General features: G+C 28.3%; 3 protein-coding genes and 1 long non-coding RNA gene across 5 annotated transcripts in view; 2 read left to right on the top strand and 2 right to left on the bottom strand.

Annotated features, from left to right (window-relative positions):
- LOC103835100 (probable disease resistance protein RPP1) overlaps positions 1 to 18,775 on the bottom strand; it is a 531,820-nt gene that overhangs the window by 41,023 nt on the left and 472,022 nt on the right. The window lies entirely within an intron of this gene.
- On the top strand, positions 921 to 3,654 carry LOC103835098 (putative F-box/kelch-repeat protein At4g39756). Its single transcript, XM_009111199.2, is given in 3 exon segments — positions 921 to 1,868; positions 1,871 to 1,998; positions 2,001 to 3,654. Coding segments are annotated over 3 exon segments (1,125 nt in total). The 5' UTR covers positions 921 to 973; the 3' UTR covers positions 2,103 to 3,654.
- LOC117127296 lies at positions 6,717 to 18,704 on the top strand. Its single transcript, XR_004450232.1, has 3 exons — positions 6,717 to 7,226; positions 9,879 to 9,880; positions 18,693 to 18,704. It is a non-coding gene; the product is annotated as an uncharacterized LOC117127296 (long non-coding RNA).
- On the bottom strand, positions 11,364 to 14,347 carry LOC103835097 (probable trehalose-phosphate phosphatase H). 2 transcript variants are annotated; one of them, XM_009111196.3, is made up of 12 exons: positions 14,230 to 14,347; positions 13,939 to 14,141; positions 13,717 to 13,857; positions 13,535 to 13,606; positions 13,360 to 13,452; positions 13,189 to 13,242; positions 12,996 to 13,097; positions 12,819 to 12,896; positions 12,671 to 12,740; positions 11,945 to 12,015; positions 11,734 to 11,826; positions 11,364 to 11,611 (listed from the first exon to the last, which is right to left on the bottom strand). In XM_009111196.3, exons 1-12 carry the CDS (start codon positions 14,231 to 14,233, stop codon positions 11,555 to 11,557), a joined length of 1,038 nt encoding a protein of 345 aa, XP_009109444.1. In that variant the 5' UTR covers positions 14,234 to 14,347; the 3' UTR covers positions 11,364 to 11,554. The 2 variants fall into 2 exon arrangements, with proteins under 2 accessions (XP_009109444.1, XP_009109445.1); XM_009111197.3 differs by having other exon boundaries at positions 14,226 to 14,344.

Here is an 18,775-nt window from a genome sequence, read left to right as displayed (position 1 = left end):
ATTATCAACAAATGTAGTATATGAAATATTTTTTAAATATATTTATAACATGTGAAAGTTTTCAAAAATGTTAATGAATTTTGTTCGGTGTAAACTTTTTGAAAGCATAAACAATAACTTATCGATGAAAGTCAAATGAATATGCTCGCATATTCGGACAAAACACCTAGTACATATGTACGTGTGCTGTGAATTTGGTGTTAAATCCAAAATAAGATAAGATTATTAATTAATTGATCTTAACTATTGTCAGAAATTATCTTTATTTCTTTAACTATCATAGACTCATTTCAACAAAACAAACAAAAAGTCATTTCAAATTTTGGATCACACGTCAATTAATTAACCCGCAAGCAAACTTATCTGGACGTACGAGGGCTTCTTTGTGAGAAACTAGAACCACATGAGTTTCCAGAGCTCAATAATAGGCCTTGTTTGAAGCCTTCTTATAAGGCTCTTTTGTCTTCTCAAGACGGACATTGACTTATATTAAGTCAATGGGTCAGTTCTCAAGTAGGTTAAACAAAGGGTATATATACTGTGAATGCAGGTTTTTATAAAAGACCTAAGACTGTGACCATTCTGAAAACAAGAGGAACGAATAGGAAAAGAACATAGATGAATAAAATTGCAGGAATGAAAGGAAATGGTTGTTCATTCTCAAATTTAACAAGGAACAATTTTGTTCTTTATTTCTCTACAAAAAAAGGAATGGTAGGGAATGAGAAGAAAAAACTATTTCTTGTGAATGATGATTTTTTTCAAGAACATTAAGAAATGGATAATTTTTCATCGTTCCTTGGTCACCATTAATACCCTTAATAATGAAGTATACAGAAGAAACAACATCTCGAGGCTGGTTTGATCTCAAGAAGGCGAAGAGGTATTTTTAACATAAGATCACTATATGATAATTCTTATTTTATCATAATCTACAAAGCTTGATCTTACTTTTGTTACAATCTCAGCTGCTATGAGTTCCGATGTCGAACAACTGCAGAAGAAGAAGAAGAATCCATCTCCTCGGTCGTTGTTATCACTTCCAGAAGAAATAGTTGTAAACTGTCTAGCCCGAATATGGAAATCTTACTATCCAAAACTCTCCCTAGTCTGCAAGACCTTTTGCTCTCTCATCTTATCCATGGAGCTCTACGTGGCTAGATTGGAACTTGAAACCCATGAAAACGTCCTTCACGTCTGCTTACAGCTGCCCGATAAAACCCGTACCTCGTGGTTTAGTCTCTGGTTAAAATCTGACCAAACCCTAACCAACAACATCGGTAAGACAAAGAAACAGAACTCTACCGGAAACACTTTGTTGGTACCAATACCCTCGTCTTATTCTCCACGTGTACCGATGTTCACATGTGCGGTTGGTTCAGAGTTATACGCCATCAGCAAATACAATATTACTCCCTCCTCCGTCATGTGGGTCCGTTGTGCGAGTACTTACTCGTGGCGTCAAGCCCCTAGCATGACGGTAGCTAGAGCAAATGCCGTTGCGTGTGTCTTTGATGATAAAATTTACGTGATGGGAGGTTGTCATGCAGATGAATCCACGAATTGGGCTGAGGTTTTCGATCCAAAGACTCAAACATGGGAACCCTTACCTGACCCTGGAGCTGAGCTACGTGTATCTTTGATTAAGAAAGTGGAGGTGAAACTAGGAAAGATTTGCGTTAGGGGCATTGAGGAGATGGATTATGTTTATGATCCGAAAGAAGGCAAATGGGATGTTCCAGAAGCATTTGTGATCGAAAGTGAATGCGAGATAGATAACGTAAGGTATCAATGTGGTAGACAAAGTTGCTTGTGGTATGACATAAAGCATAATGAATGGAAAGCTGTTAAGGGTTTGGCTACATTGAATTGAATCGTCGTTGTTATTTTATTGAAATAGCTAACTACGGCGGGAAACTGTTGATCTTGTGGGGAAAGTTTGCTCCGCCTCGTCGGCAAAACAAGAACATTTGGTGTGCGGTGATTGCGCTTGAAAGGCCAACAACGATGAGGAAGTTTGGGGAAAGGTTGAATGGACTAGTGTTGTCCTTACGGTTCCTAAATCGTATGTTTTCTTGCGTTTTGAAGTGAAGCCTGTTTGATAAATATCTGTGGTCATGCTTTTGTTTCGAGTCTGTTGATTTGACCATCGACAATGCCTTTTTTCTGATGGTTGTGTATTGTTGGTTTTATATTTAGCTCTTAAACAAGCAGTTATCTAAAATAAGTGTACTATATTCAAATAATTTATTGGCAACACGAATGGGAATACATTCAGATATGGTCACCATAGTATACTGCCATAGCTAGTGCAATGGATTTTGGAATCGGTATTATGCTAGTTAACCACATACCACAACAGCCCATTAAGCTTTAATTGGCGAATAAGTGGAACTAGATAGTGGATATCAACAGCCAAGGCAAATTGGCCATTTACACTGAAGATGCATAAATGGGCGAGGTTTATAAAAAAAATAGTTGGGCAGTGGAACTACTTTGAGCCACCGGCTAACGTGTCTACTAAAAGGAAAAAAAATCATATGATGATCACCTAGAAAAATCTTGTGTGTACAAAATCCACAGCCTCATACTCATCTTATTCGAAAATCATTTTCATAAACAAATTAATACACTTGACATGTTTTGTTCTTCATATAATTTTATTGGTGATCAAAATTTCTATCCCATTTGGAGACCAGTGGTTGGTGATACCAGTTAAACGTCGGAAATTAAAAAGAACAATACAAACTTTTTCTCCTACACTTCCACATGGTCTCGTTGGAACGCATGGTTCTTGCCATCTCTTATTTATGTTTCTTTTTATGGTTTTTGTACTTTCTTTAACCGTATTCCCCCTTAAATAAAAGTATTACTTTCTTATTTCCCTTGATTTAATTAGTTTAAAGCCCATCAACCATTCACTAAATCATTTAGACTTTGTAAACAAATAATTATAACAAGTTAGAGAAGATTGTCCAAGTAAAATATCGACACATAAGTCCTGCTCCCTATAATGAGGGCATCTGAGTCACATGCTTCCACATGCTGCCAAAGAGTTTGGAACTTCCCATACACACATATATATATTATATATTAGATGTGGTATGCGTATGAACACAACATTCAGAGAACACGTGTTAGAAAGTCATTCATAAGAACACCTTAAGATGATCCCAGATGGTTCAAGAAAAAAGGAATCTTGGTCATGTGAACTGTTCTTGGGGTTTCTAATGAACAACTATAATATATAATTTCTTTTACATTGTAGAATGTAGATACATCCAATGAGGTATTATATAATACATAGTACGCAAGTCTTGCTGGTCTTGGATTTAATTAATTGAAGGGTTCATTTACCTAATTTTTATTGTTTTGATTAATTGCTTATTGTTTTACTTATTACAAATTTAGGAAACTTTCTATGTGCTTCGTCTTTACACATATTTCTTAAAATATATTTCGTTAAAACATTAAAGATAATTACATTTAACAAGAAATACGATTCGTGGAATATTTATATATATAAGTAGAACTTTTTGGAGAATAGTCGATTTGGGCAGGTTCCTTAGAAATTTAATCTCGGCTATGTTTTTATTGTGTTAAAGTGCTAACATCTATACTATTATTTGCGAAGTAAATTTTTGGAATCGAGCTCTCACGTTAAAAGTTAAAGCGGTTAATATCATTTATACCCTTAATGAATAAACTATCTAAATTAATCAAAAAATAAAAACGAATTTCAAATATATCTGATTAAAAAGTGATTAAAATTAATAATAAATCGTAAATAAAAACGAATTTCAAATATATATGATTAAAAAGTGATTAAAATTAATAATAAATCATTTATACCTTTAATAAATAAATTATATAAATTAGTCAAAAATAAAAACAAATTATATGATTAGATAAGAGATTAAAATTAATAACAACAAGAATTATTTAAAATATAAATAATTATAAACGAATTTCTATTAATAATATTATATTTATATATTATATTAGATAATTGACTATAAATAAATATAATAAAATTTTCAAAAATAAAAACATGTTTTAAAACATAAGATAACTCTTAGATATATTATGTTGTTATCTAAAAATAATATTTTATTATAAAATTTATAATTAGATATAAAATAATTTATAATTAAATGCTAATAATTTTCTAAAATAATTCTAATATGTGAATGATTTTAAAATTTAACACAACAATAACCATTTATATATTTTGAGAAAAACTAATGAATATATATTAATAATATTTTATTTTTATGTTATATTAGATAATTGACTATAAGTAAATATAATAAAATTCTCAAAAATAAAATATATTTTTAAAAGATAAGATAATTCCTAAATATGTTGTGTTTTTATCTGAAAATATTTATTTTTATTATAAAATATAAATTTTAGTGTTTGATTTATCTTTTTAAAAACATGATTAATAATTTATTACTAGGTGATTTTCCCGTGCTCATGCACGGACATAAATATTTATAAAATAAATATAATATAATAATAAATTGATATTTATTTTTAATTTTAAATTAATTTATAATTTATATGTATAATTTATATGTATAATTTATATTAATTATAGCATATTACTTTAATTAAATATTTATCTAATTGGTTTTGTTGTTTTTACAATCAATTTAGTTGTCATTTGGACATATTGGATTCTCTCTATTTATTTGAATTTAACTATAATATTTATTTTTTTGTAAATATATTAATTTTGATTAATTTTATTATTTGCATTTTAGGTTGGTTGTTGTCTTAAATACATAAGTATATTTTATTAAGATTATGTATAATTTAAGATATATTGTGATTATAATGAAATAAAAAATAAACTAAAATGTCTGATTTCAAATTACATAAATTAATATAATGATAATATTCTAAAGTCTCATGCATATAAATAAATTTTACAAAAGATCTAAATTGTAACAGTGAGTTAATATTTTATTTATCATTTGTTAATATATTTTAAGTCATCATATAATTTAAATTTATAAAATAAATAAATTATTATTATATAAACAAAATAAATAATTTATTATTATAAATTATACATTCTCATTGTAGTTACATCTATGATTTTATATATAAGTTGGGTTAGTTGCTAATAAATTATACATCTATATTATTAAAGTTGAAGTACACATTGAGATTGTTTGGTAATATAGATAGTTGTTAAAAAAAATAGTATTATTTGGACACATGGATAGCAGTAAGTTATGAAAAAAAATAATGGGCTTATGCTACTAAAACAATTTGAAGTCCATTACATTATATTGAAAAGTAATGAGTCTATGTTACTTGATATATATATTCAAATCAAAATAATAATTTAAAATTGATTATATCAAAAATTCATTTAAAAATATACATATATTCAAAATTTGATTTTTACTAACATATTTTCCAATAACTATTATAAAAATGTGTTCAATATATATAAGAAAAATAAAATACAAAGCCCAATTTCAAACACCAACTTAAATTATGGTTTTTATATTTCACATTAAATTTTAAAATATAATATATGTGATTATTTATATGATTGTATAAAATATTATTAATTATAAGAAAAATTATTTGATGGTACGTATAAAATACGATTAATTATATGATAACACATATTTTGTAACCTATGATGACACATATAGGATATATATAATATTGATTAGGGGTGAGCATTCGGGTTCGTTTTCGGGATTTTTTGGAATTTCGTGTTCAGTTCAGATATTTGAGGATTTGGTTCGGATTTGAATAACCAATTTAAATAGGTTTAGTTTAAATATTTGGATAGAGGATTATAATAGTGATTAGGGGTGGGCGTTCGGGTTCGTTTTTGGGTCTTTTTGGGATTTCGTGTTCATTTCAGATCTTTGAAGATTTGGTTCGGATTTGGATAATCAATTTAAATAGGTTTGGTTTAAATATTTGGATAGATAATTAATAATTATTTAAGTATTTTTGAAATTTTGAGTATATTTTAACTATTTAAGATATTTACGTTTGATTATTTGTATATATTTTCAAGCATTTAAGCAAACTTAAAAGTATCATATATATTCTGGATGTTTTTATATATATAAAATCTGAAAATAATTAATATATAAGTATATAAATCTATTTTCGATACCCAAAATACTTCGGTTCGGATCGGATTAGATTTCAGTTCTTCAAATACCAAAAATTTGAATAATTCGGATATTTAATCAATTCCGGTTTGGATTAGTACTACTTATTCGGATTGGGATCGGTTTAATTCTTTGAATTCGAGTTTTTTGCCCAACCCTAAATAGCGACATAAAAATCAAATAGCATCATATTGTTTTTAAAAAGTACATCCGCATGGGCGTGCGGATCAAAATCTAATTCTTATTGTAGTTACATATATGATTTTAGATACAAGTTGGATTAGTTGCTAATATGTTCATTTGTTAATATATTTATTGCTAAAATTTATTTTTAGTTTTTTCAATATCTCTTAAAATATGCAGTAAAAATGTGATTTTATTTTATAAATTATATTATATAAGTAAAATAAAATTTATTTATTTTTTCGTAATTGTAAAATATTGTAGTAAACTGAATATATGAAAAATAAAATAAAACATTTCAATAATAACAATAATAAATTATTTTTTTGTCATTAAACCTATATACGTTTATGTTACTTAATTATTTTATGTAATCATCTAAGAAAATATATAGATATATATCAAAAAGTTCAATTACTTTGAAAATATATATTTGTATTATTTAAAATTATGTTTTAAAAGAAAAATATTTCTTTTCCTAATATCAAGATCATTTGTGTAAACTTTTTTTTATGAAATTACATTATATACAAATATATTTTTTCATCTAAGAAGGTGTAGATAAAAAAATTATTTTATTACTTCAAAAGTATATTTTTAGTTACTTTAAGATACCTTTTAAATGGAATATTACTATTTTGTGAACTTTCCTTTTTTTTATAAAATCATATTATATATACATATATTTTTCGTTTTTAAATTATTTTTTAAAATTTATAAATGTTTTCTTTTTATTTATATTGTTATTTGAAAATTTTTAAAAAGTAAAAACTAATATTTAAATGTACTTTTTTATTTCATTAGGGGTATCGTAGTAATCAACCACCGTGAAAGTTAACGTGAGCGCGACACCTAAGAAAGTGACTTCTCAAATAATATTATAGAGATGTTGGTTTTGATTTAATAGTTATAAATAGACAAATATTTATAAGAATACTATGCCCGCATATGCGGGCTGAACACCTAGTTATTATTACAAGGAAAGTAAATGCCCGAAATTTCCAATATATTTTATGACAAAGTGATGCACGTTAATTAGCTTCAGAACGCTTGCATTCACTTGATATCAAACTAAAATTTCAGAGAATGCATGCATTATTTTCACACTTTCGTGAATGAATAAATCTCTTAAGATTGGCCTATCTCTTATATATTAAAGGAGAAGCATTGTAATAAATGCATTCACACTATAATAGACACGTGGCAACCTCACAATGATTTGATAATAAATATGCTAACGCGTTCACACTATAATCATAAATGTATTCACACTATATATTTTGTATTTTTAAATATAAAACCCGCATGCATGGCTCCAATAAAACTTTGGATTTTTTGGTTCGAATCAAAACAAATAACTAATCAAAAGCTAAACTGTATATATATATATATAGTGCTTTTATTGTTTACGGATAAAGTTGGGCAAAATAGTTATAAATTTTGATTCAATTCGTTATCCTTTTTGATTGAACCAAAAATATGGATATCCATAACTATACGAAGCAAATCAGATACTAAAATACAATATCAAACAAAAAAAAACAAATCACAAATACCAATTTTTTTAGAAACATATATCTAATTCGATCTTTTATATGCATATATATACATATATGTATAGTATTATATATACATGTTATATATATATTATAATTTATATAAGTTTTACAATATTTTTATGAATTAAATTTATTATTATTTTAGGTATTAAAATTTTAAAAAGTTAAATAATATTTTATTTTTGTAATAAAATGTTATTATTAAATTTTTCAGTTATTTAAAAAAAATTATTTTATTTACGAATCAAATCGGATATTCTTTAAAATTTTAAATCATTTCGGATATTAGAGTCACTGATCCAGTGGCAAAATATTGAATCAACATGAATGCCTCCAAATATTCGGATATTTGATTTGTGTCCACGTCTATTTATGAATACAATTTATTTTCTTTATATGAAAAAAATTCACTAATATCAAGGCCGTTTTAATTTTTAATTTTTAATTAATTTTAATTTTATTTTTCATGTATTATTTTAAATAAAAATATCATTTAATATTAATTAACAATATATTTATATATTTGTCAACTATTTTTATATACTTTTACATACACATAAATGTGCACCTTGACGTGAACACCTTGCAACTAAGTATTTACCACAACTGAAGTATCTATTTTATTTTTTGGAAGTTGGAATATATATTGTTTTTCTTAATGCTTCTTTCACTACCGACCAAATTGTAGTGAAATAATTTGTCTTAATAATTTTCTTTTTTTTCTTGAACTATTATCCGTTTACAAACTATGATATGAAACCTTGGTTCGACATGACGACTATCTAAAATTGATAACATGAAAGAAATAATAGTAATGTTTGGTTTTAACCGAAAAAACTAAAAAATCAAATATTCTAACCGAATAAACCAAAATAGGTATTAATTTAAAATAATAGTTATATTTTAGCAGATTAAAAACCAAAAACTAACTTAAAACCGAACCGATATTCAGATTAAACATATTTAATGTGTTTTTATTAAAAAATAACGAAACTAATAATCACATCCCGCGCAAGGCGCGGGTTATTACCTAGTATATGTGTAAAAGAAAAGGTCTACGAACTTAGAAAATTACGGCGAACAATAATTGGTCGAATACTACTATTATCGTGTTTCTAGGATTGTGAATTTTAGTCGGCCAATAATTGGAGCCTGAGATATTTATTTTTCAAAAGACATAGTTGTAGAAATTAAAGTTTAAAAGGTGAAATTATAGAGAATCTATCTCACCTTTAATTTCTGGTGGATTCCAACTCTTCACTACTAACTTTTTTTCTTTCCAACAAGTTTTAAGATATTGTTTAGAGTCATGCATTGTTAACCTATGTTTTTTCTTAGTTGAAATTCCTAACCCAATGGAAAAGGTTTTTTTTTTCTTAAGCCAGAGTAGGAAAAAGTGTTTAAGCCAAAATAATAATAATGATAGTACATACTTATTAATTTTGGCTTGATTTAATCATAGTGGACATATATAATATAAGGTCAAAGTCTCAAACCTTGTCCTCGGTTTTGCATTTTTGCCTCTTTCATATTTTAAATTCTACAAATAGGTAATTCTGTTTTCCAAATTTCTTATGAGTAACCAATTTTAAAAAGAATATGATAGAATTTCCTTGCTAAACTCTAATTATTTGGTAAAATTGTTGGCGAGAGTTCGAAATTTATCGTAACTATGTTTTGATATTTTACAGAACATTGCCAAACGACTCAATTCTCAGACGCATTATGATTTATGAGGCACATATGATTCTATGAAAGATTCGGATCTAGAGTTGCTTCCCTTATTAATAAAAGCAAATTAGGGTTTGTGTAGTCGATATACATTAAATACTCCGAGGTTTGTTGAATAGTTTGAATAAGAAAATACATTAGTTAATTTAGTGATAACACGTGTCAATGATGGTGTGATTGGAAATCTCAGACAAGCTTCACAGTTCACGAGCCAATTGGCTTAAGTCTCAATTATTTTTCTGTAGCATAGGAGTCTCCCTAAGAACTTAGGGTCGTTTAAAATGTATACGCACTTCATATAGATTAAAATATTACTGCGATAACAATTTTGGAGCTTTAACATTTAAACTAGTTAATGGATCGTATAGTTAAAGCTATAAATTAATACGCCACCAAATCTCACAACGATCTTCTTGTGGCATGTCGGGAGAAATGGGTGTAGTATCACTAATGGTTTGTTCTAAAGTTGACAGCCAATAACGTAAGACAAAACCCTAATCAAAGCCTAAATAACGATAATTACTTATCTAATTACCTACAGTCATTAACAAAATGTTTTCTTCCTAATCTCTGATGATTACAAACACACTTATAATTAGGTCCACGTCTGTGATATAAGAAGTAAATCAAGTTGGTACTTTGAACATGTTATTTAACTAGAGCTAGTTGTTTTTTCCTTACATTAGTTATAAGGAAAATATTGAAAAGTTTATTTTGCATCTTCTCTCAGAGTCAAAATATTGAATTGACCACATGGGATGGTGACCCTATAACAATTCAAATATTAATAGTAGACTGTCTAGATTCTAATTTTCTTGGAAAGTATCGAAAATTTACTAACAAATAACAATGAGTTAAGGAATTAAATAAATAGAAAATGGTTTTCAAATAATTTTTAATAATTTATGTTTTGTAAAAACTAATGTGTATGTAGTTTAAATTTTAAAACTTGCTAATAGTATATATATATATATATATATATATATATATATATATATATATATATATATATATATATCAGAGAAATGAAAACAAATAAATGGCGTACATGTGTGATTTAATCATTTTACTAAGATTTATCACTTTTTAAAAATAAAATATACAAAACTTAAAATTAAAACCTGAACAATAACTCCCAAAACATGGTTAAGAATATTAACTGGCAGTAGATTATAACCTACTCAAAAACAAACAAAAAAAAACAAAAACAAAAACAAAAAAAACAAGAAAAAAAGTATTTTGAAAAGTATAAATTGATAGTCCATAATCTACTATCAAAATAAAGAAGCATCTCACCGCCAAAATTTTAAAACTAATTTTTATTCAAAATTCTAATTTGGCAATATAATATAAACCGAGTTTTATTTAGTTCAGATATTTTAGTTTTATACTTTTATATATGAAATAGAGAATCAGAATAAGAATATAAAAACTCAAAATTTTGATTTAAAAGTAAGTTAGTAGTATATTTGATTGACTATTATCAAACATTCAACCCTGAACTGAACCGTGCTAATTGCATCAATATCTGGTAGAATTTGTTTACTTTGATTAATTGTCATTATTTTGAACTTAAAATCCAAAAAAAACTTATTAAAGACTGAAATATAATTTAATACTGAAATGAAAGAGTGACTTATACCATTATAGTTTCATTTCATTTTTAGAATCATGATAACATTTAGATGTTATATGTCAAGTATTTATATACATGCCCAAAAAAATTATACAAAACTAATCGCAATTATATAAACTATGTTCTTTAAGAATTGACAACAATTACTAATAAGATTTTATACATACGCGTTGAGTACAATTTTTTTTCTTTGTTTGTCAAAGATACGGTGAGTATACAATAGGAAAAAACTAGATTAACAAGTTATTAAAAAAGATTTCATTCTTATATATATGTACTTATAGCTCTCATCATGCGCCAGATCTCATTTGTTCCCATTCCACTAAACGTTGCAAGAAATCCATAACCTGTGAATAATTTTAAAATGGTGTGGTCAGTTAGTGACATATGCACAATAAAGAACAGTTTAAGGAACTGTAAATGATTTAATAGGAACTTAATAACATAGATCGAACTATAAACTTAATACCTCATCAGGCTCTTGCAGAGAATAAGACGCATTAGTCTCCTTCGGAAATTTGGATACAAGAATGCCAAGACCTTGTCTTTTGTCTCTTAATATCTACAACATCAGTTGAATCAAATTTACTTAGATCGTTGAAAATAACTTTTTTTCTTGGGCAAAAGAACAATAACGATTTAATTTGAATATTACAGTAATTACGATGTTATATATATACCTTAAATGCATCTTCGTCTGTGCGATCATCGCCGATGTAAATGGGGAAAACGTCAGTACAATTAGCATACCCTACGCAGGCCAATATTAGTTTTAATTAATACTATTGATCTCAACAGCAGTGCCGTCTTAGATAATTTAATAGCCTTAGGCGAAAGATTAAAAATAGACCCTTTGATAAATATTTTCTTAATGTTTATTCGATACATTTTTAAAAAATTGAACCAAAATATTTTTTTTTTAAGGGAAAATTGAAAGATGGTGTGTACAATTTGTTTTGGGTTTTTTCCTCGTTTTATATGAGTCAGTTTTAGTAAATTATGGATTATTTATTATACCAACAAAAAATTGTAGACTTTTAAGAAATTGAAATGAGCCTTTATAATCAATTAAATAATATTAAAATTGAACTTTCCATAAGTAAAGAACCATGATAGTTTTTCATTAGAAATAGTGAAAAATAGTGAAGTATACATATTTTTTTTGTTTAGTTTTGTTGTATGTGAATTAATTTTAATTAATTAGAGACCATGTATTATACCAGTAAAAAAATTATGAACCTCTAACAAAATAAAATAGACCTATTATAATCAATCGAATAACACTAGCAAAAAAATTTGGACCCATGGACCCAGGGCAACCGCCCCTGCCGCCATGGTCAAGAGCCGGGACTGCTCAACAGTAGTCATGTTACTCATGATTAATTAGTGGGAGGTGAAGATTTTACCAAGTGACTCTAATAAAAACTCTAGTGCTTTGCCTTTATCCCACTTAATTATAGGACGAATCTCCAAAACCTGAACGATTATACCAAAACATAACCCATTAATTAAAGTAAACATAAAACCATTAAGTAAATAGTATTAATATCTTACTTTTCTTCCTTGAGTAATACGGAGTTTAGGGTATTCCTTAATTACTGATCCAACTTGATTAGCCAGATCACTCCAGTTCTGTCAATGTATAAATAAATTAATTGATCGCTTCATTTTATTTTTTGTCACGCTAATAATAGAATATTAAATAGAACAATAAATAGAATATTATCGTACTTTCTCATCTACGCGTCGGAAGTGGACAGAGGCACAAAACTTATTGTTCTCTACGTTGGCTCCAGGAGTTACTTTTGTTTTCTCCACTAATTTTTGATAAACCTGCACAATAACATTTAAAATAATGTAAGTAACAATAAAGTAGCTTTTTCTTATTATATATATGAGACTGAATCTTGAAGGCGAATGTGACCTCGTCGATCATGGGGAGGAACTCTGTAGCTGGTTGGCAAAGAAGAGATTTACCCTGTAATTTTCATAATAACACTTGAAAATGAGAAATATATAAGAAAAAATGTAAAGTAGAAAAATATTAATGGTTTATTTACGTCAACAGACTCAACACTGTAGAAAAAAAACTTACTTCCTTATACTTGGACCCTTGCGCTGGTCCCTTGATGTCCATGCCATGACTTCCAGCATAGTACAACTCAGTCAATTTCACGAAATTATAAACCTGAATATTGTCATTGTTGTATTTAGATTCAGTATTTAGTCATGACTAGTAATTAATCGCGCTACTTTAAAATTTAAAATACCTTTTCTCTGCACCTCCCACTAACTATGGCAGTCGGAAAGCAAATTGCTAGTTTCCTTACTGTTCTTCTCATCTAAAAATCAGACCGAAAAACAGAATAAGTAAAACATATTTTCTTTTTGAATAATTAGATTTCTTCTATTGTTTATATATATATATATATATATAGATTTAGAAATGAACCTTCTTAGACATGAAAGCTCGATCTGGATCATCAACAATGGGGGATAAAGTGCCATCATAATCCAAGAACATAACGATTTGTTTTCCTTCAGAAACATGAAGAATCTCTTCGAACATATCTAAAGCTGATGGATGCTCTGTCTGCAAAAATTATAATCCTCTATTATAATAGTATAGATAAGCAGATATAAAAGCGTGATGATCACTGAATGATATACGTACGAGCCAAGAGCTTTGTTTCATCAAAGATTTGAGATGAGTAGGAGAACAAGCCCTCATGGAATCAACCCATGAATTGACAAATCCTCCTCCATTGTTGATACTAAGATCTTGAAGAACTTTCTTCGTCAGCGTCGTTACATCCGTGTTTGATATGTTTCCTGTTTCTTTTTCCATATGTTTTGTGTTTTCTTCAACGAATCTTACTGAAAGTAACATAATAACAGATGAGGACATATAAACTATATAAAAGTTTTTTTACGTATTATCTAACAAACTGAACAACTTACGTACCCATTGTTTCTGTTTGCAAATATGAGCCGAAAGAGAAAGAGATTTGAGTTGTGAAATTGTAAATCAGTAAGTGTGTGTGTGGGCTTGATAGAGACAGAGGCTGAAGTGTGGTATGGTCTGAATTTATAGTTGCAAATTATTATAGGAAAATAAAACATAAAACTTTTAATGTTTGGGGCAATATTTTTACTTAACTAAAAAAGAAAAAGGAAAACCAGATATTGCGGTGTGTCTGAACGCTGGAACCCATTCGACTGTGGGGCCTACAAAGCGCTTTCCGCCTTTCCCGCTCTTACCGATCGTTAAGTTAACTTCGCGCTGCAGCGTTCCCAGCAACTGCTACGTGGTCCCCTTCCATTACTACACCATATGCTTTCTCAGTTTCTTCTATTTTTTTGTTGCAATATTAACAAAATAATATTATGCATTAAATTGTAAAGTTGCAATTTTTTTGGGAGGTTTATGAAAATTACAAAATACATAAAATTTCAACATATGCTTAGTCTGCTGGTAAATTTTTTTCTTAGTTTACTTGTTTTTTTTCAATAAATCATGAGTTCTAATTAATAATGAGTGAGTGTTGGTATATTATATTCTAACTTAGAAATACTATATTGTTAATTAGTCTAATTCTGTAGTACACATACTTTTAAAAGGTTTTACTGTTTGATTCCATCAAAAGATGTATTCATACAAAATATTTTCTTATGGTGAGATACATGTGAAGTAAATACATCTACGCATATCCTAACTCCTTGAGTAAGATTAGCTCTCTTGGAAACTCTGGGGATATCGACCGTTTTATATTTTTCTTTATTAATTCGCCTTATTATAAATGTGTTGTACATTATAAAAAATAAAGATTAGGCAACCATATTTATCATCTAATTCGGAGTACTATTAAAATCGAAACCCCATATTCTATTACATTGTTCCGCAATTTAAAAAAAAAAATAAAAATGAATTGAAGAATTTTCTATTAAACAAAATAATCATGTTAGCTCATTATTTTAACGGTTACGATTTACGAATAAGGACTTTAGTGGTGCATCAGCCAATCATGCCCGCTAATATGTAATTTTATAAAATGACAAGTGTCTCGTAGTTGCATCGAACATTTCCATTAATAATTTCTGTTAGCTAATAGCTAATAGCTATTAGTCTATAGACTATATAGATGTTGAAATTTTTTTAAATACCACGTGGGTAAGCAGTCATCACTAATAGAGATTCCTCGAGAGTTCGAATCACAGTTGTGTGCAAAGCATATATTCGGGTTTATTCCGTCGTCAGTTTCGATCCAATAAATTATCCAAGAATGATTTGCAGAATCGATTATGGATCGTATACGAGTATTAAAATCAATTAACCAACCAAGTTGATCGAACATTTCATTGATATATTTAAACCTGCATGCCCCCGCGCGTATGCTTAGCTCAGGATTTAATTATGAAAATTTGAAGAATCTGAATAGGGTTCTTAGTGACTTCTAGGAGAAGGAAACATCATGAAAAACATGATTGTGGGACTAAAAGAGTCTAAGATTATTCTCGTGACCATTCTTTTCAAATAGTTCGGTTTACATTTGCGTAGAACTTTTAATTAGCATATTTAGGGTATGATTGGTTTTTTTTTTGATCAACTTAGGGCGTGATTGGTTAATACAAGAGTAAATGGTGAAAAAATGGGAAAAAGAGGACAGAAATTAGAAAATGGGGAGTACGTACATGTTTTCAGTTTAAACAAGTGGAGATAAATCTTACTCTACTTTTATTGAGTTTTCTCAAATTTTTGAGTAAAATGGTTGAAATATTATTCACTTGATTAGTGGAAAGAAGTGAAAATGAGAGTAAAAACTAAAGTTAAAGTAAAATTTTACTCTAATATATAGGTACATCCAATCACACTCCTAGAATAGATAACATGAAAAGTTCAAACGTTTCACATAGATAAAAACAACTAATATCACATTTTGATATTACTTCTGACAGGTCCATAAAACATAATATCATCAGTCTCCAAAAGTAATTAACACCTAAAATTTGAATTAAATTTGATATTCTTAACCAACGTTTGTATGATCTGCTTGGCGAATTATAAAGCACATATATACAATGCATAAAAAAGTTTTCTCGTCGTAATACTTAGCTTGAACAAACCTAAACTTAGTATACAAAATTAGGAAAAATCTCCAAAATAGTGTTAAAAACCCAAAATAGCATAGAATGATAAAATATAAATCAAAATTCTGAATTCTAAATCCTAACCCTTAGTAACTAAAATCTAAATCAAAATAAGAAATTTTTTTTTTTCTTTGATAAAACGTGAGATTTTTTATGGGCTAATTTTGTCATAAAACATGAATTAGTGCTATTTGGATATATTTTTCTAAAAATTAAATAACCAAGAAATTGACATATATCATTATATGATACATATATTTATACCGGTATACGTGAGTTTGTGTGTGTGAATTGCATGAAAGTAATATATGCGTCTAATTGCATGGCATTTAGGCAATGTTCAAAAGCAAAATTCCGAACCGACACATCACATGTAAAGAATCGAGAGTGTCACTACCAAACATGTGGATCCCTACGAGGCACAGTAGTACATATGCAAATAATTGTCCCATTTTTGTTAACCCTCTCTTATCGAATCCTTACATACCTCAAATCGGATGATATTAAAGCGGTATGATGGGTTAGTTAATTACGTCTGATCGAAAGAAAAATTTGGAACAAGATTATAAGTTTATACTACTGGAGACAGTTCCGAAATAAGTAATTAAAACAATCCAATGACAATTAATTATCGATATGTAACAAGTAAGTTTCATGTTAATGATTGACAACATCATCCACATTTACATCGATTCCTTTTTCAATAAGTTAGCACTTTTAAGAAAACCAAGCATAATGTCGTAGGCATCAGACATATTTTATAGTACTTCTTTGACCATATAATTATATCACATGACATTTTTGGATGAGACAAGCTCTTATTGTAAACCACCAAACGAGTAAATTCCAGGACTGTGTACTTTATGGAAAAGGCATAGAATAATTATAACCCCGTTAGAAAAAACATGATGAAATTCCTAAATATCAAAAATCTGACCTTCTTTTCTTTTTGGAAATAAAAAAAAAAACAAAACAAATAATGGGAGAGAAAATAAAAATCTTGACAATTGAGTCAATGGCTTTGACTAAACTGTTAACGGCAACCGCTTCTCCAAACTTTTCGGCGTAACTCTTGATTGGTGGGTCCCAAGCGTGCAACCTCGACAGAATTCGCCACGTGGGATAGTCCATGGGTGTTCACAGATCCTGCTATACCTGCTTTCCGGTTAATGCTTTCTTCCATAAAATTAATACTTTTCTTCCGTAAAACCAAATATATTGCATAAATAAACCAAATATATAGTTGTGATGAAATTTATGAAAATCTATATGTACGATAGGTTTTGTTAAATTTCAAAAGAATATAAAAAGTTGATAGCCTTTAATTTGAGAATATTAACAGATCACTATATGGACGTCGCCTATGAAAGGAGAAAAGGAACGATTCTTTTTGTCAATATATATTTCACTATTCCATCAAGTTGCTCTCGTTTCTTTAATAACAAGTTGCTATATATTTTCATTCTAGACACCAAATTCTAATTAAATTTACCTGGCGTCCCAACCAACCAGTAAAACATTAAATCGTTTAATTTATTTTGTAGAGTTGATCCACTGCTACATTATATGAACCTATATATGCAATAAACACTGTAATTACTATTTATGAAGAATATTATAGATCACATAGATACTATATGCTACTATTAAACTAAGATTTTGGCTTCTGATATTGGTGTAATGATATAATCTTAGGCCAAAATGCCCCAATCATTGAGACCTTTTCCACTATTTATAAAAGTAATAAATTAAGCACAAGCTATGTATTAGTTTGTTAATTATATAAATAGCTCAATTATAATATCTAGAAATGATCGATTTGCTAAGGTTCGGGAAATAAAAATGAACATGCACATATATACGATCATAATGAACTCGTACAACTTATTTTTCATGTCACATTTGATTCTTCACTCTCGATATACAAAAAATATACTAGTTTAAAATGTACTATGTAAAATTATTCTTCAACAAATGCACACAATATTGTTTTAGGATACTTTTATTTTCTTAAATCAAGTATGTACTACCAATTCCAACCATCACCACATAAAATAAAACAGAGATATATATTAAGGTTTACTGAGAACCTTTCAGAAGTGTTGGGGCTAAATATGTAGTGCAGAAAATTCGCTAAAGAGTAAAACAAGCACGTTCTTACTTTATAATCATCGATATATGTGTTAAAAGGAAATGTCTTAGGTTACTCTTTATCATCTCCAAGAGTCGCCAATCTACAACTTGGGTGGCTTCTCTTTATATCTCCATGGCCTTCATCAGACCTTTAATGGACCGACACCTTTTCGATAATTAAAGCTTTGAGGTTGATATGATCTTCCTTTAAACGTATCTGAAATGCATAT

This window comes from Brassica rapa, chromosome A08 (genome assembly GCF_000309985.2).
Source record: "Brassica rapa cultivar Chiifu-401-42 chromosome A08, CAAS_Brap_v3.01, whole genome shotgun sequence".
Classification (NCBI taxonomy): Eukaryota; Viridiplantae; Streptophyta; class Magnoliopsida; order Brassicales; family Brassicaceae; genus Brassica; species Brassica rapa.
Note: the sequence above shows the minus strand (reverse complement) of the source record. Positions and strands in the feature narration are given on the sequence as shown.